Below are 25,021 nucleotides of genomic sequence, written 5' to 3'. Positions count from 1 at the left end.
CGTGTTTTGTCTTACCCTGTCTGACCTTTGTTGATATCAAATCGACAGTCTGGTCTGAAAAACAGTTTCTTCACACACTCTCACCACATTTGTCTACTAAAATGAATGGATTACAGCACAATTCTGTCATTGAAAAAATGAAACTCTTGGCATTTTTTATGATGGATTTTTAAAATGTATGATTGAAAGTCTGGGATAATGTATAAAGGCATTACCGTTCAAGACTATAAAATTATTGTGATTTTTAAATGTATTTGAAAGAAGTCCTTTATGCTCACCAAGGCTGCATTACCAGTAAAAACAGTGATAATGTGACATTTTATTACAATTTGAAATAACTATTTTTTTTCTATTGTTTTCTGACAAAGAAATATTTCATAAGGATCAAGTGACTCTGAGGACTAAAATTCTGTTTTGCAGTCACATTAATAAATTACATTAAAAAAAATATTAGAATATAATTTTTTTTTTTTTTATAATAATAAAAATGTTACTGTTTATTGTATTTTTGATTAAATAAATGCAGCCTTTGTAAGCATAAGATACTTTCAAAAACATCAAAAACTCTTGAATAGTATTGTATAAAAGACATTGGTAATTTTTTTTAAATAAATGTAAAACATTTACAAGACAATTTAGATATGACCACCATACAAAAACCCTCAGTCTGTTATTTTTATTAAAAAGCAATTCATGAGACATAATAGTGTTTGTTTATCAACTTCTGCTGTTGTCAAGGAAGCATAACTTTGCTATTCCAAAGACATAACTCTATGCATCTTTGATTTTAAATAGTGAGACGTGAGGCCATGAAACTATGCTTGTCCCTGTCATATCTTTTAATTTTGGAGTTCATCCATAACAATGCATGTTCATGCGGAGAGCTGGTGAAACTCCTAGCATTCCTTTAAGCCATGGATTTTATGCATTTCTTGATTAAATGATTTCATTAAATTATGGGTGCCTGCTTGGGCAAATCTTGTGCCCACAGTCAATTAACTCAGAAATCCTAATGATAAGATGCTGCAAAACAAAACCACAGAGGACTAGAAATTTTTATCAATATTTGTCGCATTTTGGTGACTTTGTTTGTCTTATTGATTAAGCATGAGAATGCCTTATGGTGCTACCATATCTGTAAATGCATTCATGCAGTCATGGTGTTATTTAACTTGTGTTTTCTTTACAGGGGTGTGTCTGCAGTGGGAAATCAGGATGCAGCTGTGAAGGAATCAAAGGACAAAAGGTAATGGAACATGCAAACATACATAAACATACATACAATCATATTCACACACAAATAACAATGTCATGTCACAAATATATTGCTTAAATTGTGACTGCCATTACCCTTACAGTGTGTTCAAAAGTGTGAAAATATCTAAACAACCTAAAGTTAGACATGCAGGGAAATTCAGTTTTAAATCAAATGAAATTGCTGCCCCCTTCTGGTGATCTTTACTGGTGCAGAAGCTTTCATATTTGTCACGTTGTTTTAAAGCAGCTAGAAAATCATGATGTTCATGTTCATAATATCTTAATATCTTCACGCCTTTTATACTTACATTTAGTAGATAAGAGCTGGGCGAAATATATAGTTAGAATTTTATGGAATAGCTAAATTAATAAATTAATTCATTTATAATAATAAATTAATCTGCTGAAAATTTACTCAACTTCAGGCCATCCATAATGTAGATGAGTTTGTTTCTTCATCGGAACAGATTTGGAGAAATTTTGTATTACATCACTTGCTCACCAATGGATTCTCTGTAGTGAATGGGTGCCGTCAGTCCAAACATCTCATAAAAACATCACAATAATTCACAAGTAATCCACACTTCAGTCCATCAATTAAAGTCTTATGAAGCTAAAAAAAAAAGTTGCATGTTTGTAATGAACTAATTTTGTTATAAACATCAAAGCGTTTTAACCATAAACCATGGCCCCATAAAATAAAAGTGCATTATCCATAACACTTCCTCCAGTGAAAAATGTCATCCTATGTTGTCCTCTCACATCAAAACTTATTTGTTTTGGGCTGTCTTCACTTATAAATGTTGCTTAATCTGCAAATATTTCTCTCCTGATGCAGACTAGATGACATTTTCACTGGAGAAAGAAATCTTTTGAATAGAGGATTTGTATTTTAGCCGAAAGTGTGAAGTAAAAAACGTCTTAATGGATTTGTTTCTAACAAACATGCAACTTTTCACTTCACAAAATCTTAACTGATGGACTGGAGTCATGTGGATTACTTTTGGATTATTGTGATGTTTTTTTTTATGAGCTGGTGTTTAGACTCTCATTCTGACGGCACCCATTCACTGCAGAGGATCCATGAGTGAGCAAGTGATGTAATCCTACAATTCTCCAGATCTATTGGATAAAGAAACAAACTCATCCACATCTTTGATGGCCTGAGGATGAGTACATTTTCAAAACCACCATCATTTAAAAATGACAACTTCTTTGTTTTTGTATATTGTCTTGTTACACAACACGAAATATCAGTATTGGTTGTGTGGTTGACTTTACATCAGGAATTCAGAAGCTTGGGTCACCAGGTACAAAATTGAGAGATAAAAAGGCATATATTGTGGTAGTGGGTGGGTGGCCTCATGACTTTTTCTAGGTGATGTGATAGATGTTTTGGCCACCCAGGTGTCCGTATCACACTATCACTGTATCCCTATAGGTAAACTATTGATGCCCAAAACTACAGAACACTTATCAGCAACATAAGTCATGCATCTGCTCCTCTGTATGTGTCCACCTGTGTGTAAAAGTCTGTGTTCTGCTTCTTTCTATACACATGTGTTTGGCATACCTGTCGTGGTATGTTCGTTGCAATAAAAGCCAGGGTTATACAGGGGATAAGATAAAGTCTATTGAGCTATTTTGCGGACCTGCCTCTGTAAGAGTTTTCCGGTGTCTGTGTTGATGAAGATATTTGCAAATAATCTTGAAAAATATTCCACCTGTGTTTTTTAGACCAGGGCCATCATGCACATTTTAAATGCAGATCCTACTGTATCATAATTCATACACCTCTAAATTAAAGACCTCTTAATTATCAACATGATACTTTTTTTTATGAAAAATCAGTTGCATAAAATTCTCTACATGCCTTCTGTCATGTGATACTTATATTTGATACTTATATCAAAGAAAATGCCTTTTAGTAGGTTTTTAAAAATGTCCTCCTTTAGTGGTACAGAACCTGTGTCTTATCGTTACTGATTTTTAGAAAGTAAACTTAAGAATAATTATTATATTGGTAGTAATATTTCAAGATGATCGTTTACCGGACTGAAGCAAGGTTTACTTGATTACCCATTCCTAATTTTTTGAAAAAGCACAAAAAACACTACTTGTAAAATTAAGCATTTAAGGGTTAGTTCACCCAAAAATCTAAATTATGTCATTAATAACTCACCCTCATGTCGTTCCAAACCCGTGAGACCTCCGTTCATCTTCAGAACACAGTTTAAGATATTTTAGATTTAGTCTGAGATCTCTCAGTCCCTCCATTGAAACTGTGTGTACGGTATACTGTCCATGTCCAGAAAGGTAAGAAAAATATCATCGTAGTCCATGTGACATCAGAGGGTCAGTTAGAATTTTTGAAGAATCGAAAATACATTTTGGTCCAAAAATAGCACAAACTACGACTTTATTCATCATTGTCTTCTCTTCCGTGTCTTCTGTGAGCAAGTTCAAAACACAACAGTGTAGTGATATCCGGTTCGCTAACGAATCATTCGATGTAACCGGATCTTCTTGAACCAGTTCACCAAATTGAACTGATGTCACATGGACTACTTTGATGATGTTTTTCTTACCTTTCTGGACATGGACAGTAGACCATACATACAGTTTCAATGGAGGGACTGAGAGCTCTCGGACTAAATCTAAAATATCTTAAACTCTGTTCTAAAGATAAACCGGGGTTTACGGGTTTGTAACGACATGAGGGTGATTTATTAATTACATAATTTTGATTATTGGGTGAACTAACCCTTTAAGGGTGCAGTGTGTAAATTTTAGTGGCATCTAGCGGTGAAGTTGCGAATTGCAACCAACGTCTCGTTCCCCGCTCACCCCTCGCTTTAGAGAAGCTACGGTGGCCGATACTGGCAAAGATGTCGTCTGTAAAGACAGCAGAGAGAAATTATATTTATTTTCAAAGGTAAATTAAGGAATTATATTTACTTGCTCTGAAAAAAACAGATATGTATATATTGCATTTCTGTAAATAGATCTTTGTAAATATTACACATTGCACCCTTAAAATATAATCTTCTTAAGACATTATTAGGAGATGACAAGTGACAGCTGATGAACTGAACTGAGAATGATGTATTTAACTGTATTTAACTGTTGTATTTAATTTTATACAAGTTTCTTTCAAATGAAACATGCAAATAAAAGCAATATGTGCTCTAAATCATTTCATAATATCAAACATATTTGATATATTTATGTCCTTATTTGACTGGCATTGACTTTCAGGAACTAGCATCAACTAGTCTAGACTGTATTAATCCAGGGCAAAAACCACAGCATTTTACTGTTTTACACAACCATTTACCCACAATATTCTTGCAACTTAATCATTAAAGTTACTAATATTGCTGATAATCCAATTTAGCCAATAAAACAACATACACTCATAAAATTTCTTAACTATTTTGTCTTTATCTGTCTTTCTCTCAGGGTGAGATGGGGATGCCTGGTTTGCCTGGTGCAAAAGGCTTTCAGGGGCATCGAGGGAAAGAAGGTCATCCTGGACCGCCCGGTGAAAATGTATGTTACACATGGCTGCTTTACAAGCTCACGATTTTTGAAAAAATATCAGAATAAAAAAATTCGATATATTCTAAATTTTAAACATGCTCTTGTAAAAACGCTATAGGGCGAGTTTCCCCGTATTTCCTCTCCAGTATTTACACTTTCTTTTCCACAGTTGCCTTCACTTGAAATTCCAAGAGAGGAATTTGGGACATTATTATTTCAGTATTTTTGTTGTATAGACTCTTTATTAGAGTATTGATTAAGGTTGGTAACATTTTTTTTTTTTATTACACAGGGAAATATTGGATTTCCAGGCAGGCCTGGACCTAAAGGTTCTAGGGTACGGAGTGTGTGAGTGTGTTAATATATTTCCTGTGACAGCTGCAGTATAACTAAACACTAGTCTCTCAATCTCATTCTCTCAATAAGGGAGTTTTTGGGACACCAGGATTCTCTGGCCCACCAGGACTACCGGTAAGCTTTGACATATTTTACAGAATATTTTTTTTAAATATTTGAGTTATTTTGCTTTTAATAACTTGCATTGGAGTATATCAGGTTTATTATTAAAACTAAAACTTAAAACCATTTTCGCAAAAAAAAAAAAAAAAAAAAAAAACATTTCTCATTTTCATTTAGTTTAAATTGAATTATTAAATTAACTAAAACTAAAAACACAACATGTTATAAAAACTATATAGACACACTTAAGAAAAATAAACATGACAAAAACATAAAAATATTAAATACAAATATATTTTACTATAATTGTATATCATTGATACTAAAATAACCCTAGAGTGTATATGTCTATGTTCTTTTTCTGGACACAAATCAGAGTCAAAATGGTTAAAATAGGAATTCAGATGCTACTTACTGTAAATGTCATACATTTGTTCTCATTACTTTTAAATACTTGGCATGGTGTTGTCTCATTTTTGTGACACCAACATTATCTGCTTTGACCAACATAGACCCATTTAGAGATGCTCTTGAGAACATTATGTTTTCCTCTTTCAGGGGTTCCCTGGAAAAGAGGGGCCGAGGGGGCCTCATGGTCTCCCAGGATGCAATGGAACTAAGGTAATGAACAAGTATTTTTTTTTTTGTATAAATTGTAATTAATTGTTTAACCATATGAAAGGTCACTGTCATCACTGACTTTCTTCTTTCAGGGTGAGCCTGGTCCCCCAGGCTTAACAGGACCGATGGGAGCTCCTGGGTGTCCGGTGAGTTAAGTTAACATATATAGTGAATTATATATATATGCAATATGCAATAAACAGATTGCTGTCAATATGAAAACTTCACATCTAAACTAAACATCACACATCACATATTTTGAAACCCCAACGTAAATGGTAAACAAAGACCGTGGTAGTATGAACCTCTCATAAAATGCCAGGGAATGATCACTAGCATGCCATAGTCATTCTATATTCATATTTTCTTTAAGGTAAGTTTAAAAATGTGGGTGTAGTGGGAAATGAAAAACACTTTTTGTGTGTGTCTGGATTTGAGCCTCGCTCTGATTTAAGCTGTCAATTTAAACGTTTTGTTGCTGTTTTCAGGGGACGCCAGGAATCCAAGGACCTAAGGTGTTTTTTATTTGATCAGCTTGAATCCTTTATGTTAATAAGCTTAATTACATATTTTTAAAAATGCACTCACATCAATGATAATGTTATGACGATAAAGAATTGTTATTTTTAGGGAGATAGCTTTTACCAGCCACCCTCTCCACAAGTGAAAGGACATTGTGGTTTACCAGGCAGAGATGGAGATAAAGTAAGAGAATTCATTATGACAATAAAGTAAAAAATGCAGATTTGAAATGAACATTTGGACAAGCACTTTAAAGCTTATATTAAATATTTTGTTGTATTCTGTGCCCGTTTTTTGACTGAGCTTTCTAATCGGTTGTGGATCTGCAGGGGTACCCGGGATTGCCAGGGATGCCAGGACCACCTGGACCAGAGGGGCCTAGAGGTTTTCCAGTAAGTCAGTGTTTTTATGTTTTATTAATGATTAACATTTCAATTATGTTGTTGCCATTTAGATTTAACTGTTTAATGCTTTTAGGGAATAGACGGATTTCCTGGACCACAAGGAGAGAAGGTTTGTTCTGTTTAGCTAAGGGTAACATGTCAGATCAGTGTAATGTGTAAATCTAAAAAACTGTTTGTAACTTATAGGGTCTAGAGGGTCGAAGCATGGTAATACCTGGACCCCAAGGTCAAAAGGTCAGTATTATCAACATTTGATCTTTTGCTTTTTCTAAAAAAACTGTATGTGACCTACAAAAAATGTATGTGCAAGGTAATCTATTTGATTTTAGTTTTTAATAATGGTCTCTTTAATCTGATTTTATGAACTCTTAAATGTATTACTGGGCTCTGCTGTAGGGGGAGAGGGGACCACCTGGTGTACCAGGACAAAAAGGCGTAAAATTATTTGCATCAGGACCAAAAGAGCCTAAGGTAACATGCCCCTCACTTAAAAGTCATCCATTTTTCATATGACATTTTTACGTGTTTTGCCCAATATTTACTGTTGTATACTTAATCCAAATGAATGAATTGGAGTTTTCTGAAAAGTCACCTTATTTTTGGTTTCAGGGTGACACTGGGGATCCTGGAGACATTGGATGTCCTGGCCCAGCTGTGAGTAGACAAACACAGTTTTTTTGTTTCAATTGTTAAATTGGGATTACTTTAAATGATGTTCAATCACTCACCAAGTCCAACTGCTGTATCCTGCAGGGTCCTTGTGGTCGTTCTGGTCCTAAGGGGAAGAAAGGGGAAATTGGGCAACCAGGGGGTCCGGTAAATATCTAAATTAAGAGAGAGAGAGAGCGAGAGAGAGAGAGAGCAACTCAAGTTCTCCCAATTTGAACTTGACTCTATTCACAAGTTCAAATGTTTGGCATAAAAAAACATTTACCTGGCAACTATTTTCATTGGTTTCAGTTAAATGTTTTTGGATGCCATTCATTCATTCATTCATTTTTAATCTTGAATCTTTATTGGAAGGATTGCCTACAAATATTTTATATAAAAGTAATTTTAATATAATTATAAATAAATATAATGTATGTGATGAATATATAATGTGTGTGTGTGTGTTTGTGAATTTTTATTATGTTAAATTATTATATATTATTATAATATCATTATTATCTTATTTTTTTTAATGCATGACTGATTTTAAGGGGAAACCCGGAAAGGATGGGCTGACAGGAGAGACAGGCCCTAAGGTGAGCACAAAACCCACTAGAAAAAAGCCTACAGGTCACCACACTGGGCAGTTTTTGGTTGTTAAACCATCATTTTCTTTAAGTGCGATAATGAAGGTAAAGGTTATTTAGATGGATTGCAGGTGTTATGACAATGCGGTCTGTGTTTTGTCCTCTCAGGGAATCCCTGGAGACAGAGGATATCCAGGAGTTACAGGAATAGCAGGGGGAAAGGTAATCATCTGTCTGTTTGCTGTTCAGTCATGTGCTACATACTGTGTACAGTCAGAGCTGACCTTAGCTGACACGGGACCCGTTGCGGGGTCCCCCCTCGGTCCATTCGCAGCAGGGCCCCCTCAAGCATGGGCTGCACCCCACTAAGGATGGCCCCTCTGTATAGTACTGTCTCACTTTGCCTCAAAGTGCCAAACTTACATAAAAAAGATAATTGGCTATTTTAAGTGCATATGAATAGCACCCTCTTGTGGATGCTTTTTTCAAACTTATTCTAAATATTGCTTTCAATACATCATTCTTTAATTCATTCATCTGTTTCTTTGTGCTGTGTTCAGGGTCTAAAGGGTGACCCCGGTGCCCCTGGTGCCCCCGGAGAGGTAATGATACATTCAGTTATGGAAGTTGAAGTTAAATGTTTAATCTCACATCAATCACATCATGTTGCCAAAGGCTACACTTTTTTCTTTCTTTTTCATTAGCCGTTGAAGTAATGATAAAATATGGTTATATATGCTTTAGTTGGGAATTTTTTTTTAAAATTAAATTATTAATGAAGTGTTGTTAAATGTTTATTTTAGTTCATTGTAATAGATAATGCGATCAAAGGTCAGAAAGGGTTTCCTGGACCTCCAGGACTTCCTGGTCTACCAGGCAGTGAAGGTTAGTAAACAAATTAATGAACTATTTTCATGCACAAAGAACAACCAACAAAAACAGCTAAAATGAATTTCTTTGTTTTGTTAATGGCCACAAAACTCTTTGCTGTAAACACAGTATTCATACACAAACCATGCCTTTGTTGACATAGTTGTTGTACACTAGCATTTAGCAAGAATGCATTGATGTGATCAATAGGGAGAGGAAAGACATGTATGTTACAAAAAGAATGTTACAAAAGATTACTGTTGCAAGTAAATGCTTTTCTTTTGAACTTTCTATTCATTGAAGTATCCTGAACAAATGTATGTTTCTACAAAAATGTAAAGCAGCACAACTGTTTTACAACACTGATAATAATAAGAAATGTTTCCATTGCAAATGTGCATATTAGAATGATTTCTGAAGGATCATGTGACACTGAAGCCTGGATTAATGGCTGCTGAAAATTCAGCTTTGCTATCACAGGAATAAATTATATTTTATAAATATATTACAGTAGAAAACTGGTACTTTAAATTGTAATAATCTTTTCAGAATATTACTGTTTTACTGTATTTTTTATCAAATAAATGCAGCCTTGTTAAGCACTTCTTTCAGACCAATTTTAAAATCTTACTGATTTTCTATTCTTTTGAACGGTAGTGTGTGTAATAAGTTATTATTTTTGTTTTATTGAGCCAAAGTAAATGACCAAAAATAACTCTTTTCTAAAGGTTTCATTGGAATTCCTGGATATACAGGTCCTCCAGGTAAATTATGTATCTGTGTTTATTCCTCTTTTTTGCACACGCACACAAATACATACAGAGAAAAACAAATACTCCCTCTTCACTCTAATATGTTAGGACAAGGCATACCAGGACCTAAAGGAAAACCAGGTCCCCCAGGATTCAGAGGTGTGAAAGGGGAAAGAGGAGATCCTGCTCCTAACAGCATAGGACCCAAAGGACAAGATGGCATACCAGGGAAACAAGGACCCCCTGGTGACCCAGGACCTCCAGGAATTCCAAGTAACTCTCCTTTGTTAAAGTCTACCATCTTTCATTTATTTTATTAACCAAGCTTGTTGCAGTGGATTTTGGGAATACCTTATCTGCAAAGGATGCACATGATGCGAGGCAGCTCGCTAGATATTAGAAAAAAAAGCAACTTTTTTGCATATTTCAGTAAACAAGTAGGATAAGCATAAGAAAATGCACATAAAATCACCTTACTATAGCAGCTATGTGGATGATATGACTGTTTGTGCTCCTCTCCTGCATCTCCAGAAGTTAACACCCTCCTGGGAGAAAAAGGGTTCAAGGGTCACGGAGGCATAACAGGCCCTCCGGGTCTGCGTGGAGTTGCTGGGACCCCAGGTAAGTTTCACCTATGTCATGGCATATGCTATGGCCAAGGTTAAATTGTTAAATTAAGCTCAAATTAAGCTTTATTTATTACCATAAAAATATTTTGATTCATCTTTTATAATGTCCTTTCCTATAGAAATTATTTTCTAATATAATCGGCAGCATGCCGCAAATGTTTCCATATAGCTGAATCCAGATCATCCTCCTAAATAAAGCCAAAATGACCTAGATGCAGACAACCAAAAAACATGCTATACACACACATAATGCTGTTGTCCGACATTTTAATATAGGTGACCAAGGAGAGGTTTGCAGTCTTTGTGCTGCTTCTATTGCTGATCCTGGACCTCCAGGACAACATGGAGATTCAGGCGACCCCGGAAAGCAAGGTGAAGTCATCATTAGGTTGGCCAGGACACCTGGCAACTGAACAGATTTTCAAACACTAGGCATCATACACTTGCTGACTTTGTAAATAGTCACAGAGGATCACACACTACCAGACTTAAAAGTTGTTCAACAACAATCAACAAACTAACACAGAAGCATGTGCCTCATTGCTAGGAGATGTGACGAATGAAAACAATGTGTTCTAATATCAGTTTGATATTGATATTATTTTCAGAACCAACATACAATTTGCTTTCAGATTTTCCAGTGTAGTTACATTTAAAACTCATTGGAAGATTATAGATCTATTATGACACATCCAGTGAATATTACAATTAGGAACTATTTTTTGTATCAGTTGATATTGCATATTATACTGTATATTTAATTATAACACATTCTAGATCTAGATTTTCAATAACAGACATCAACAAATTCAAATTCATTGTGCAGGAGTTGGAGGAAATCCAGGCAATAAAGGATTCCAAGGATTCAAAGGTCCAGATGGTCCACCTGGTCCTCCGGTCAGTTTACCAGAATACTGCCACTTTACCAATTCGTCTTCCTCATTACTCAGCAAAAACTATAATTTCTCCACACCAATAATGCAGTTGGTATATAAAAAAAAATGCATTTATATTTTTAAGAACAGTTGAATATGATGAGAATTCAAATGTTTGCACAGGGTTACTTAGGTCCTCCAGGGCCTCCAGGGGCTCCAGGGCCCAAAGGAGACCTAGATATAAGAAATGTGCTTGGGGATAAAGGCCAGAAAGGAAACTGTGGTGCAGAAGGACAACTGGGGATAAATGGGCAAGATGGCAGGCCGGGCACCCCTGGCTTCAAAGGACCACCAGGAGCAAAAGGATATCCAGTTCGTACCTAGAACTTGTAACCATTACCTTTGAGAAAACTTCAAAAACCTTACATTTGTGTAAACTATTTTAAAGACACAAGTTTAGATGCTGACATACTTGAAACTAACTTATTTTCCAGAGTCCTGCAGGCCCTAAGGGCAACCAAGGAGATCCAGGGATTTGTGGGGAACCTGGATGCCCAGGTCCAATGGGCAGCCAAGGGTTAATGGGTATTGGGCGACCAGGGGCACCTGGACAGAAAGGATGTATGGGACCAGTTGGCCTGCAAGGAAATCCTGGAGAACCAGGTATGAATGAAAAATATGAGATTTTACATCATAGTTTAACCCCAGGAACTAAGTATAGAGTGTTGAGTCTAAAGCTGGTAGCAAGCTTAATCTAAATTGAAGAAGAAATTACAGGCTCAGATAAAACAGTTGCATCCCACAGGTGAGAAAGGTTCTCCAGGTCCTGTACACATGACACCAGGAAACCGGGGTGAGCCTGGACTGCCTGGTCCACCTGGTCAACAAGGACTTCCAGGTAAGCAGAGGGGATAAAAGTCTTGGCAGATTATAAGTGGATTGAGAACAGAATGTAAAATAGATAATAATTGATTTAACGTGTTTTAGGAAATGATGGTTGTCCAGGAACTCAAGGATTACCAGGATTAAGTGGGTTAAAAGGAGAGAAAGGACCATCAATGCCAGGAGCTCCTGGATTTACTGGTCCCAAAGGTATGTAATGTAAACCAATGCAATAAGCCTTCATAAAAAAAGGTTATTTCTGATAAATCCAGAATACACATTTATTGGTTTCAAATTACATGTTAAATCATGATTGTGCATCCATTTTTTGTCTTGGTTATTTTAATGTTGTTGATTGGTGACTTCACATGATACTACTCCTATGATTTCAAATTATTTTACTGTTGCAGGTGATAAGGGTGTGAAAGGGAAACAAGGTCCATCTTGTATTGGAAGTGTAGGCCGTCCTGGACCCCCAGGACCACCAGGAAATCCAGGTCCAAAGGTCAGGATCGTGATATTCAAGTCAAGTCATTATTATTTATATAGCTGTTATGGCCCATTTTAATAGGGTGTGAGGCAAACGAGTGGTGCTGATGGGATTCCGACCTCAGCCAACAGATCGCCAAAGGCAAATATCAGTTTTAAAATATTTACTGTAAGAAAAGTGAAATGAATGTAAAGAGCCCTAGCTTTGGAGAGGTCCAATGACAAGATAAAGGAAAGATATAAATGACATAATTATAAAGAAAAGGAAAGTACAAATGAACTTCCCCCAGACGAAGCCAGCAGTTTAATTTTAGGTTGCAACATAGTCAGATTGAGCAGAGCACTCATCTGATTGCCATGGCCTTGTCCTGATGGCTAGATGATGAGGTCTTTTGGGGAGGATTTGTCTCTGGGGCTCATCTAGTTGTCCTGATCTCTACTGATCTACTACTCTTACCTATCAAGGTCATCTCTAGGTGCTAATCCACCATCTGGTCTGGATATGGAATGGAGCTGGTTGACTGCATTGACCAGCTGATCTGGATACAGACTGTATCTGGTGGCTACTGTGACCTCGGAATAAGAAAGAAACAAACTAATATTAGCATAGATGTTATTATTTTTAAACCTAATTAATGCAGCCTGTTATCAATCCTTTAATGGATTTGAAAAATAGAAATGTGTTAGTGAGTTATGTGTAAACCAGGTTAAAGAGATTTGTTCAAATACTGAGGTGCTAAACCATTCAGGGGTTTATAGGTAATTAGCAAGATTTTTAAATCTATACAAGGTTTAATAGGGAGCCAGGGAGCCAGTGCAGTGTTGACAGAACCGGGCTAAGATGGTCATACTTCTTGGTTCTAGTAAGAACTTTAGCTGCTGCATTTTAAACCAACTAGAGTTTGTTTATCAAGTGTGCAGAGCAATCGTCCAATGAAGCATTACAATAATCTAAACTTGAGGTCATGAACACATTAATTAATGTTTTTGCATTTGACATTGAGAGCATAAGATGTAATTTAGATATATTCTTGAGATGGAAAAATGTGGTTTTACTAATGCTAGAAACGTGGCTTTCGAAGGTATTTTGCTATTCAATAGCACACCTAGGCAGGGGTGGATCTAGAGCATTTTAAATGCTCTTTTTAGGAAAAAAAGTATTAGAAGCTTAGCAACAAAGTATTATTAATCATGGTTTCAGAAGTGAAATTAGCATAAATTAATAATATTACAGCCGCATGAGTACAGTTATGCTTTCATTAAATTAAAATTCCACCTGCAGGGTGAAATATCATTTGGCTCCCCAGGGCCCAAGGGTCGACGGGGCTTTCCAGGAGATGAAGGGTGCCTTGGGCAACCAGGAATTTCTGGTCCCCCTGGATTACCAGGATGTTCGGGTCAAAGAGGAAGGGATGGACCACCAGGAGAAAATGGTTGGTGAATTCCATGCCAATGCAATTAATTTCTTAAGCACAATTCTTTCCTATAGAATATGCAATATATACAACAAAAGTATACATACGATAGGTTTCTTTTTTATTCCTTTCTCTCTCTGTGCATCTATTTATTAGTCCATCTTTCAACTGAGAAATGTACACACAGGTGTGCGGGGTCCTGATGGTTTGCCTGGAGTGTCTGGCATTTCTGGATGCTGTACGCCAGGAGCCAAAGGCGATGAAGGGCCCTTAGGCATTAAAGGGCTAGATGGACCCAGTGGTAAGTAAATTCCACATATAATGGCAAAAGCTACCAAAAATATAACATGGTGCTGGTATGTGGTTGCTAAGGTGTTTTGAGTGGTTGTCAGCTCATAGCAGGATGAGTTATATGATAAATTAATTACTTAGGGCTAAGAATTAATAGCCTGACTACGTCAGACTTCCTACTTCCGCTCAATTTCATTTAGCTTCTGTACTCAGTCTGATACAGCATCAGAGCTTTCTGTTTGCCACCGGTCTGAAAACAGCCAGGCCAATCAAGGAACAGAGGGCCGGCTGAGAGCCGTGACGTAGATGCTAAGCACCGAGTTTTAAATTGTAGGTTAGAGAAATCGAAAACCGAAACGACCGCGGAAATGGGAAACGAGACACGGGATGCAATTCGCTCTGTTATGGAGAACATTCAACTCTTTTTCAAACTGAAGCCAGAACAAGAAGAGTGTTTAACAACAGGTTTACAGTGGAAATTCAATCATAGATTTGAGTTCGATGCATGATGTCTGTGCTTCGATGCGGCTGTACAGGTGCATAACATACATCACAACTAAACGTATCTGATTGGCTTACGGGTAACCAATGATTTTAAACTTCAGACAAGCGCCCCCTAGCGAGAGAGAAAACGCTTCTCTATTATGCCATTCCAGACTCTGTCTACGAAGCAAAGTGAAGTAGCAGAGTCTGGTATTACCAGGCTAAAGAATTCATTCAGATACCCATAATGATGTTCACTGTGACATATTTTGGCTTTAGGGCTGCCAGGGCCGAAGGGTCCACAAGGTGAACCTGGACCACCTGGACAGGGTGTACCTGGTATAAGAGGTGAGACTGGAATACCTGGACTAATCGGAGATGCTGGTTTGGTTGGTATCCGGGGATCAAAAGGTTTCCAAGGTCGGGATGGCTCACCAGGCTTTCCAGGTACATGAATTGAGATACTATTTTGTAGAACACAGAAACCAATTTAAGCTGGTTTCCTCCAAAAAGGCTTATTGTTCCCTTTGTTTTCCTTCAGGTATGCGGGGAGATGAGGGAATTCCTGGATTGACTGGTCTACCTGGAGAAGATGGAAATCCTGGACCACGGGGATTCCAGGGACCCAAAGGTTCAAACATACACAAATACAACTACAGCAATGATTTTTGTTTAAGGTGCTTTTTTATATTGGTGTAATAGGTCATATTATGATGATGATGGTGATCTCTCATCAGGTTTAATGGGTAGGAATGGAGTGGAAGGTAACGTAGGAACACCCGGGAATCCAGGAGACCGTGGAGATTGTGGTCCCAAGGGACTTGAATCAAGAGTTATGTGTCCAGGGGATCCTGGTGACTGTGGCCTACCAGGTGACCCTTTCAACATCTGGTTTCCACCTGAATATTCAACATGAATATGCCAGCTGTTATGTCCATATAATTAGTTTGCCTGTTCCTCAATACCTTTTCTGTAATCTGAAACCAGTTGATGGAATTGCAAAACTTTGCAGACATTATATGCAACATCTTTTATGTGTTGTAGGTCTTCTTGGTCTAACTGGCGCTAAAGGGGAATTAGGACTCCCAGGCAATTATGGACAATGTGGGAAGAATGGAGTTCCAGGCAGACCTGGTCCACCAGGTACAGATTCTGAACTCCAAAGCTTTGCTGTCAACATTAGAACATATTACAACCATCCTCTTTTTCAGGCCCTCCTGGTGAAGCTGGCCAGAATGGACTTCCTGGAAATCGAGGTCAAGATGGATGCTTTGGGGATCCAGGAGTTATGGGGTTTCCAGGCAAGTTCATACACACCCATAAACCTATCCTTGTTTCAACACCATGATCCTTCAGATGTCAGTCATTTCACATGTGCAGATGTCTTCCTTTTGCAGGAGTGAAAGGCCTCAAAGGTTTACCTGGTGTTCGTGGGGAGACTGGGACTCCTGGTGTCCAAGGACCAATTGGACCAAAGGGGATCAAAGGTGAACCCAGCCCACCTGTGATAGGGCCTCCAGGACAACCTGGTCAAAAGGTATAATTTCCATAATTCAGTTCTTATTGGTGAAAAGAAATGACACTATCACTCCGTCTCAAACCTAGTGTGTTGCTCTCCTTAAGCCACTCTTCCACTCTCTTGCATGTTTTCTCTTATTCAAACAGGGTGAGCCAGGCTGTCCAGGGCATAGAGGGGAAAGGGGGGAAAGGGGTATATGTGGGACGAGTGGGCCCCCAGGTTTATCAGGGGCTTCTGGTGAAAGAGGTGAACCCGGAGTACCAGGAGTTCCAGGTATTTCATTTAGAAATTAATTCAGTACTCAAAAAACTATCTTCATCCCATCACTTTCTCACAGGTACATGAAAGCATGATTCTTTTATCCAATGTCACATTGTCAGGACTCCCTGGAGCTCCAGGTGATGAAGGTTTAAATGGGCTTTCGGGTCCACCTGGATGTGAAGGGCCCTGTGGTCCTCCAGGTACAATCCCATTCTTGAATTATAAATGTAATGGAACAATCCCATTCTGGAGTTGTAAATGTAATGTAAGAATTCACTCCAGTATTGCATTGTTTTTCCAGTGATGTTCTCTGTTGGTTCTTAAGGTGTTCCTGGTTCAGCTGGAGATCCTGGGCCACCAGGACTTCGTGGAGACCAAGGCAAGGATGGCTTTCCAGGACCAGCGGGGGATAAAGGAGACAGAGGGTGTAAGATGTCACACACAGCACACATATGCTCACATGAAGGAATGTTCTTATTCTTTATAAACAATCTTGATTTTGTTTTTTAGGCCCAGCAGTTGGAGCTCCTGGCCCTCCTGGCCTCAAGGGTTCGAAAGGTATGTCCGAGAAAGGCCATCGTTCTAATACACAAATCCTAATTTCTTAGCTGTTGTTACAGTATATGTGTATGTTTAATTTCAGGTTCTAAAGGCTGTTCTGGGCCCCCAGGGCCATGTGGACCGCCAGGACCCTGTGGTCCAGCCGGAGATATTGGTCTTCCAGGCCAACTTGGGAAAATGGGGCCACCAGGGTTTCCAGGTCCCCCAGGTGCCTGTATCAGTGGCCCAAAAGGGGAGCAAGGACCTAATGGATTACCTGGCCTACAAGGTGATTAGCTCTCTTTTATTGTTAGTGGTGCTTGCTGATTACTATTGCTCATACTTTTTGTTAGCGTTTAAAAATAAAAAAACTCACCCTTTTATACATGTTACAGACATGAATGATACCTCAAATTCTGAAGCTTGTTGAGGAGGGGTGTTCCATTACTTTTCTAAGTTGACGGAAAAAAAACATACAGACTTGTTCTTTTGATTAGGGACCTAGCAACCAGCTATTAATTGCTGATCACATGTCTTCTGATCTGTTTCTATGTGTATTTTTGAGCACAGGACTCAGAGGACCACGTGGGCCTGCTGGCGACCCAGGTCCAGGCGTAAAGGGAGATAAAGGCAACATCGGGCCCCAGGGGCTTGTGGGATCACCTGGTTGTGTTGGTGACCGGGGAGTTCCAGGGTTGCGTGTAAGTGGACACAAAAGGAGATACATGCACACTCAACTTGGAGATTGTACTGTAAACTTTTACAAAGTTTTATGTTTTTAGATAAGTTTGCAGAACCAAGAAGAAATATTCTGTAACAATGATTGCCGAGGAACCACCATAACCACCACCACCAAACTAAAAAGCATTTATAGTTATTATAAAATATAAGATTTTAAAATTAGAAAAAGTCTTATTATTTAATATATTTTATTTGTTTTTTGTTTCATTTCAATTTTAATTTAATTCTTAGTAGTTATTTGCTTTTGCAATTTTCTTATATTTAGACAATTTAGTATTTTGTAGTCATTTGAATTTGTAGCTTTATGTGTTAATTTTTAGTTTTATTAATTTTAGTACTTCTACTTTTAAAAAAAATGTTCAAAAGTCTTTCATATAATATTTACATTTTATTTTAAATTACTAGAAATTTTTTTAAGTAATTTAAAATAGTTAAAATAGTTCAAGTTAAGAATAATTCACACAAATTTTTTATTTTTTATTATTTAATAAAATGTGGAGTTTGCTTGGTAGATCCAGTCACGAGAACTGTATTGTTTCCAGGGTAAGAATGGAGATCCTGGTTTCAAGGGTCCAAAAGGAGACATGGGGCCATTGGGTAATGCTGGGCCAGTTGGTAAGATACCTAAATTAAATTAAAGGGGTCATATGATACGATTTAATTTTTTTCTTTCTCTTCGGAGTGTTACAATCTCTTGGTGCATAAAGAAGATCTGTAAAGTTGCAAAGACTAAAGTCTCAAATCCAAAGAGATATTTTTTATAAAAGTTAACAGTCAACCACATCTACCTAAAATGGCTCGTTCTAACACCCCCCCCCCCCCCACACACACACACGTCTACCTCACTATGTGGGAAGATTTGCATAAAGCAGGCCAAATGTTCACAGAAATAACTTTTATTCTCGCTGTTGCCACTGCTGCCATGTCGTGGAGTTGTTGTGTGTTTCCTTGTAAAAGACTTCCAAAAGAGGACACTGTTCCAGAGAAATCCAACCCAAATATTCAGGTGTGTGCTGTGGAGGAAGAGGACTCTTTCCTGAAACAGTAGCCTGCAGTGCGTCTGTGGCACAAAGGCTGTTTCTATAAAGTTGGGCAGTTCAAACGTTGCAAGGACAGTCTGGCGCTTCTGACTCATAGCTCACACTAACATTATTTATATTTAAATAATTTGCCAGTTATGATTCAAACGCAAGTTTTGTGTGGAGTTTCAGTGTGGAGTAGACTTGTTTGTTGTTTCTCAGATCACAAATGCAGACATGGTTTTATGTTTACGCAGCTTGATACTCAACACAACGCATAAAAAAGACAGTATAAATCATTATAATCAGTAATTATTTCCCCACCGGATTCAACAAATGCCTCGTTTGCAATCGGTTTTATTGGTTTTGTCTCGTCTGATGTCCAGATCATAAACAAATCTTTCTATTTAACCAGATCTTTTTAGTGAACCGGTCAAACCGTTTCAGAAGGTGGGACATGGAGGAGAAACAATAATGTGCATTATATGGGAATAATGTGTTTTTTGAAACTTATACCGCATAAACACATTGCGTTACACCAGATAATGTTCTTTTTAGCAGCATCATACCCCTTTAAATTTTAATTTGATACAAATAAAGAAATCTTCAGTTAATGAAACAGATCGACTATTGATAAATACAAATTTTATTTTTTATTTGTTTTACTATATTTGTATTATAGGCCAAAAAGGAAAATGTGGTCCAATTGGTCCTCCTGGACTAAAAGGTTGTAAAGGAATGTACGGAACTAAAGGTGAGCTTTTATATACACTGGCTAAATAACATTTTTATCATTATTTTAATAACAAATAAAAATGTTACAGTCATATCTTGTATATTATTTTATGAGGAAATCACAAAACCTTACAGGCCTGAAATGTCCAAAAAGTGTAGGTGTGTAAGCAACAGTAATACAGTAATATTGTGAAAAAACCCCAGAACTTTCTAAGAAATGACAAACATTGTAGTCACAACATGGCCTCCTCCAGTGTCTAATCGTATTGGTTTATGTGCAAATGTGAACGTTTTCCTACTCTTTGTTAATATTTAGGGCCTAAAGGGTGTGATGTTGTGGCTCAGGTCATGACTCTCCAAGGAGACCCTGGCTTCCCTGGACAAGTCGGGGGAAAAGGAGAACCAGGAGAACGAGGACCTAAAGGGCTACAAGGTCCAAAAGGTACAATGCCACTAAAACACAATGCTCTAATTTTCTCTGAAGTTTTATGATTTCATCTTAAATTTGCATCATTACCCACCTTTTAGGAAAAAAAGGTCAAATCGGAAGCAGAGGTGCAGATGGAGTTGTTGGACAAAATGGGACACGTGGACCAAAAGGAGACACTGGCCCAAAAGGAATAAAAGGTACACGTACAGTAGAAGGTTTTCTATGTGAAATATAGCTCATAATACACTACCATAACATTACAAATTAAAAGGTTTTGGATATGTAAAGAAGTCTCTCATGCTCTTGTGCTGTTATTTGCTGTACTGATGCTCAAAAAACATTTGTTATTATTAGCACAGTTGAAAACAGCTGTGCTGCTTACCATTTCTCTGAAACCTTGATGCATTTGTTTAATGACTCCGAGGTATTATATATCCGTTCAAATTTGCTCCATTAATGATCTTTTAAGAGTTTAATTTTTTGTGAAAAACAAACCTTGTTTGTCTCCTAAGGTTTTCCTGGTTTGTCAGGCGAAGTGGGTCCCAAGGGTTCACAAGGTCCACCTGGGATGAAAGACGGTTTCCATTTTACCAAGCATAGTCAGAAAACATCTATGCCAGACTGTCCTCCTGGGTTAACGCTTTTGTACTCTGGATATTCGCTTCTCTTCATCAATGGAAATAAACGCGCACATGGACAAGACCTAGGTATGAAACACAGACAGAACATTCAAATGACAACCCATGTCCATACCGATGCACATAATGTAAATAGACCTAGATGAGCAAAGGTTTTCACAGTCTGTATATTTGTGTGTTTGTAGGAACCATGGGAAGCTGTTTGCAAGTATTCTCCACCATGCCTTTCCTTGTGTGCAATCCCAACAACACATGTCAATATGCCTTTCGAAATGATTACTCCTATTGGCTGTCTACAGACACACCGAAGTCTCCCGACATGGATTTGATATCTGGTGGTTTGTTGGCTGATTATATCAGCAGGTAAATGTGGAGCGTGTGTCTCCTCAGTAGTGTTTATATAATTTTGTTAAGGAGGTGGTGCAAGTCAGTTTGTATTAAACTGTAAGACATCTGTGGATAGATAACAAAAGTTCAACATTCTTTTCTCAATTCCTCAAAGGTGTTCAGTGTGTGAGGCACCAACTAATGTAATAGCAGTTCACAGCCAGACCACAGAGATCCCAGAGTGCCCTAGAGGATGGCTTTCCCTATGGAAAGGTTATTCCTTTGTAATGGTAAGAGGCAGCTATTATTTTCAAACTATGTCAATATAGACATCTTGATAGCTTGAAAGTAGTGCTGTCAAAATTAGCGCGTTAACGCATTCGATTAATTTGAAATATTTAACGCGTTAAAAAAAAATAACGCAATTAACGCGGTTGCAGTTTTTTTTATTTCCAGTTGTGGCCTTGTGTGTTCAACGTGCAAAGAAATATGGATAAGACCAAGGAAGGACATTTAGACGGAAAGTTTCAGTATAAAACTCTGCCGGATTACTCTTCAGTCTGCCGCAAGAAACATTACTCTTCATTTAGTCTGCCACAAGAAACAGCAACATTAAAATCATGAACTCAAATGTCATTGTTTAAAAAAAACGTTAATAAGCTTAAACGAAAATAACAAAATAATTGTGTAGCGGAGTATTTTTTGTACACAGAACCGCGAACTGTCAATCACTCCTGTACGCGTGCATCACTGTCCTCCTCGCAGCTGCAGCAACTTGCGCTCTCTCTCTTCATCAAGCTTTAAAACAAAAAGGGGACAAAAAGATCATATTGTCTTTGTGCATAGGCTATAGATTAATTAGATAAATGAATATCTAAATTTGTGCCTTGCCGTCTACGGTATTTGTTTAGAACTTAGAAAAAAGATGCTGCAGCCAATGAGCAGCCAGCGGGGGCTGCAGGACGACTCAACCTCCGCAGACATTTTTTAATGTTTATCAGACAATAAATACTCAAGATTTTGCTTTAGTATAACTCACAACGAGTTTCACACACCTTCTCCGGCCACGTTGAGTTGTTGACACTTAACAGTGGGAAAAGCGACACATGCGCTATTCACTTGTATAACTTAAGGGTGAATGGGTAATGTAGTTTCTGCTCTGGGTGGGATGAATTAGGAAGCTTGCATTGTGAAGGGCGCTCTGAAAATCGGCAGTGCAGGTAAAAGATTAAAACCTCTATTAAAACAGATGTCCAAATGAGCGTACCGGTACGCTACAAGCACGTTCTGGGCGCACGGAGAGGTGGTGGTACGCTCAAGAGCTATATTTGGAAGTGGCGGTACTGAGTACAGGTGCGTACCGGCCCACTTAAAGCACTGGCAATGACTATACTTTGGAATTTTTTTGCAGTCCACTTAGAATTCAACATGGAAATCATTTTTGTTTTTTATTGGCATTGATTGTTTTGAAATTCAAATGGTACTTACATGCCTGTGTTTTTATTTCTGTAATAAATATGGCTTTCAAGCCAACAGTTAATTTGGAGGATATTGATGGTTTATTGCAGGTATGTTGTTTACATGAGAAAATCTGTGTTACAAGTTAAACAAAAATTCCAATAAACAATCATATTTTGAATTTAAATAGTTTCTTTGTCTTGAGTTTACATTAATTATTTACATTTTACATTTACATATCCAAAAAGTTTCAGTCTTTTAATTGCGATTAATCGCGATTAATCGCGATTAATCGCGATTAATTTTAAAAAATTGTGCGATTAATTAGTTAATTTTTTTTAATCGATTGACAGCACTACTTGAAAGGTATCTATAGATTAGTGTATTGTTGAAAGTACATGTTTTTATTTATTTTTAATGTAGCACTATGAGTTCTTATGATTTATGCAGAATAGCTGTTGGGTGAAGTTCAGTAATAAAATGAAAATGAAAGCTTACTCTTAAAAAAGTTTTAGGATTTACTATTATAAATAATAACAAACATTTTTATCACATTTTATTTGTAATATTGCGCCAGAAATGGTTTGTGGTCTGTTTTTATTTTGTTTGTTTTTTATTTAGCAAGGTCACAATAAAAATAATTAGTTTCCACAAAAAAAAAAAAAAAAAAAAAAAAAAAAAAAAAAAAAAAAAACTATTAAGCAGCACAGCTGTTTTCAGCTTGGATTATAATAAGAAATGTTTCTTGAACAGCAAATTAACATATCAGTATAATTTCTGAAGCATCATGTAACACTGAAGTCTGGAGAAATTACTTCTTAAAATTCGATTTTACCATCACATGATTCAATTATATCTAAAAATACAATAAATAGAAAACAGTTAATATTATCTCACAATATTGCTGTTTTTACTGTATTTTTGACCAAATAAATGCAGCCTTGCTGAGCATGTAAATGGTAACATATGTATAAATTCGCAGAATGTATTCACATTCATAGTGACATGATATGCAGCAAAGTATGGTGACCCATACTCCGAATTCATGCTCTGCATTATAACCCATTAAATGTGCACCCACACACACACCATGAACACACACCCGGAGCAGTGGGCAGCCATTTATGCTGCAGCGCCCGGGGAGCAGTTGGGGGTTCGGTGCCTTGCTCAAAGGCACCTAAGTCGTGGTATTGCCGGCCCGAGACTCGAACCCACAACCTAAGATTAAGGAATCAAACTCCCTAGCCATTAGGCCACGACTTCCCCACAACAGCATGAACAGCATGGCTGGACTTACCACAGTATATAATTGTGCTTTTTCTGATTTTTTTCTTTAGCAAACAGGTGCTGGTGCAGAGGGTTCCGGACAGCCGCTGATTTCTCCTGGATCCTGTCTGGAAGAATTCCGGGAGATTCCATTCATAGAGTGTCATGGCCGTGGCACATGTAACTTCTATCCTGATTCCTTCAGCTTCTGGCTTGCAGCACTTGATGGTAGCAGAATGTTCAGGTACAAGAATTTTGAAGATTGAAAATGTATTTTAATCCAATTTGCCAACTTAGTTTAGATAAAATAGAAGTAGCCTAAAACGTTTTCCAAAAAATCTGATTTTACTCTCTTCCAGTCATTCTTCAAGATAATCATAAACTATAATTGAATTTAAAATAAATTTTATATTAAATAAACAACATTAGGAACCTTTATCTTTTTTTTTTATTCTCATTCCTCAGTACTCCAACCCCCCAGCCAGTAAAACAGGAAGACATCAGCCGCTGCCGGGTCTGTATGAAGCAGTAGTTTTTAATTCAGTGGTGACCTTGGTAAAAGACTATGAACTTCCATTCGTCATTTTTTCATGACTTATGTAATATCAGTGGGATCTGTGAAGTCAGCCCTCAAGTGCTTCACCCGAAACAACTGGATGTATAGTTCTCCCCCATGAGGGATTGTCATTATGTTTGCTGTGGTCCAGTCCAGGAACAGTTCACTCACAAATGAAAATCTGCTAAAAATGTACTCACCCTCAAGCATGGCTGGACTTACCATTGGACTTGACTGGGTTGTAGCCCATGGGCCCAGCCTGTTTTATTTGTTCAGTATATGCATGTCTGAAGTCTAGTGGACGCAAGCGCTAAATGAGCCAGCCGTGGATAACCGTTTCCAACTATGACCTTCGAGGCCATAAACAAACAGCATGAACTGGTATTTATGATTATTTCACATAAAAGAAGAACACGTATTGAGCTTCACTGCATTTTGGGTTGCACTTTATTTTACAGTACGTGTACTAACATGTACTTATAGTGTACTTACAGTGTATTTATCTAAGAAAGTTCTGGTAATAAAAGGTAACTGCATGGGGTAGGTTTAGGTTTAGGGGTAGGTTCAGGGTTAGTACCTAGTTATTACATAGTGATAGTAATTACTATAATAAGTACATAGTATGTACATGAGGAACAGGACTGAAAAATAAAGTGCTACCTTTTGTTTGTCAGTGTTACATGGATCATACATGATCCATTAGGCTATAAGTGTCACATTCCAGTTCAGAAGATGATGAAGAAAAAGGTTCAAATTGGTATTCAAAAAGAAAAGGGTCTTTAATAAAACAAACTCAGGTAA

The 25,021-nt window shown here is 37.5% G+C and overlaps 1 protein-coding gene across 1 annotated transcript in view; it reads left to right on the top strand.

The window, feature by feature from the left end:
• col4a3 (collagen, type IV, alpha 3) overlaps positions 1 to 24,754 on the top strand; it is a 36,019-nt gene extending 11,265 nt beyond the window's left edge. Inside the window, exons 2-52 of the mRNA XM_026282096.1 lie at positions 1,190 to 1,246; positions 4,720 to 4,809; positions 5,093 to 5,137; positions 5,227 to 5,271; positions 5,818 to 5,880; positions 5,973 to 6,026; positions 6,369 to 6,395; positions 6,511 to 6,585; positions 6,732 to 6,794; positions 6,880 to 6,915; positions 6,993 to 7,040; positions 7,203 to 7,277; positions 7,416 to 7,460; positions 7,560 to 7,622; positions 8,009 to 8,053; positions 8,213 to 8,266; positions 8,605 to 8,646; positions 8,848 to 8,929; positions 9,643 to 9,678; positions 9,775 to 9,939; positions 10,198 to 10,287; positions 10,572 to 10,667; positions 11,122 to 11,192; positions 11,354 to 11,542; positions 11,665 to 11,833; positions 11,976 to 12,068; positions 12,158 to 12,262; positions 12,463 to 12,557; positions 13,824 to 13,974; positions 14,144 to 14,257; positions 15,010 to 15,177; positions 15,272 to 15,361; positions 15,468 to 15,602; positions 15,775 to 15,873; positions 15,942 to 16,031; positions 16,128 to 16,267; positions 16,396 to 16,522; positions 16,630 to 16,710; positions 16,836 to 16,937; positions 17,021 to 17,068; positions 17,154 to 17,339; positions 17,621 to 17,751; positions 18,334 to 18,406; positions 19,493 to 19,564; positions 19,862 to 19,987; positions 20,074 to 20,172; positions 20,488 to 20,682; positions 20,799 to 20,976; positions 21,116 to 21,230; positions 23,736 to 23,908; positions 24,130 to 24,754. Of these exons, the coding sequence (XP_026137881.1) occupies positions 1,190 to 1,246; positions 4,720 to 4,809; positions 5,093 to 5,137; positions 5,227 to 5,271; positions 5,818 to 5,880; positions 5,973 to 6,026; positions 6,369 to 6,395; positions 6,511 to 6,585; positions 6,732 to 6,794; positions 6,880 to 6,915; positions 6,993 to 7,040; positions 7,203 to 7,277; positions 7,416 to 7,460; positions 7,560 to 7,622; positions 8,009 to 8,053; positions 8,213 to 8,266; positions 8,605 to 8,646; positions 8,848 to 8,929; positions 9,643 to 9,678; positions 9,775 to 9,939; positions 10,198 to 10,287; positions 10,572 to 10,667; positions 11,122 to 11,192; positions 11,354 to 11,542; positions 11,665 to 11,833; positions 11,976 to 12,068; positions 12,158 to 12,262; positions 12,463 to 12,557; positions 13,824 to 13,974; positions 14,144 to 14,257; positions 15,010 to 15,177; positions 15,272 to 15,361; positions 15,468 to 15,602; positions 15,775 to 15,873; positions 15,942 to 16,031; positions 16,128 to 16,267; positions 16,396 to 16,522; positions 16,630 to 16,710; positions 16,836 to 16,937; positions 17,021 to 17,068; positions 17,154 to 17,339; positions 17,621 to 17,751; positions 18,334 to 18,406; positions 19,493 to 19,564; positions 19,862 to 19,987; positions 20,074 to 20,172; positions 20,488 to 20,682; positions 20,799 to 20,976; positions 21,116 to 21,230; positions 23,736 to 23,908; positions 24,130 to 24,196 (4,878 nt within the window). The 3' untranslated portion in view covers positions 24,197 to 24,754. The remainder of the gene's footprint in view (positions 1 to 1,189; positions 1,247 to 4,719; positions 4,810 to 5,092; positions 5,138 to 5,226; positions 5,272 to 5,817; positions 5,881 to 5,972; positions 6,027 to 6,368; positions 6,396 to 6,510; positions 6,586 to 6,731; positions 6,795 to 6,879; positions 6,916 to 6,992; positions 7,041 to 7,202; positions 7,278 to 7,415; positions 7,461 to 7,559; positions 7,623 to 8,008; positions 8,054 to 8,212; positions 8,267 to 8,604; positions 8,647 to 8,847; positions 8,930 to 9,642; positions 9,679 to 9,774; positions 9,940 to 10,197; positions 10,288 to 10,571; positions 10,668 to 11,121; positions 11,193 to 11,353; positions 11,543 to 11,664; positions 11,834 to 11,975; positions 12,069 to 12,157; positions 12,263 to 12,462; positions 12,558 to 13,823; positions 13,975 to 14,143; positions 14,258 to 15,009; positions 15,178 to 15,271; positions 15,362 to 15,467; positions 15,603 to 15,774; positions 15,874 to 15,941; positions 16,032 to 16,127; positions 16,268 to 16,395; positions 16,523 to 16,629; positions 16,711 to 16,835; positions 16,938 to 17,020; positions 17,069 to 17,153; positions 17,340 to 17,620; positions 17,752 to 18,333; positions 18,407 to 19,492; positions 19,565 to 19,861; positions 19,988 to 20,073; positions 20,173 to 20,487; positions 20,683 to 20,798; positions 20,977 to 21,115; positions 21,231 to 23,735; positions 23,909 to 24,129) is intronic.
• Positions 24,755 to 25,021: the final 267 nt, after the last annotated feature.

This window comes from Carassius auratus, chromosome 15 (assembly GCF_003368295.1).
Source record: "Carassius auratus strain Wakin chromosome 15, ASM336829v1, whole genome shotgun sequence".
Taxonomy (NCBI): domain Eukaryota; kingdom Metazoa; phylum Chordata; class Actinopteri; order Cypriniformes; family Cyprinidae; genus Carassius; species Carassius auratus.
This window is presented reverse-complemented; position numbering and strand designations above follow the sequence as displayed.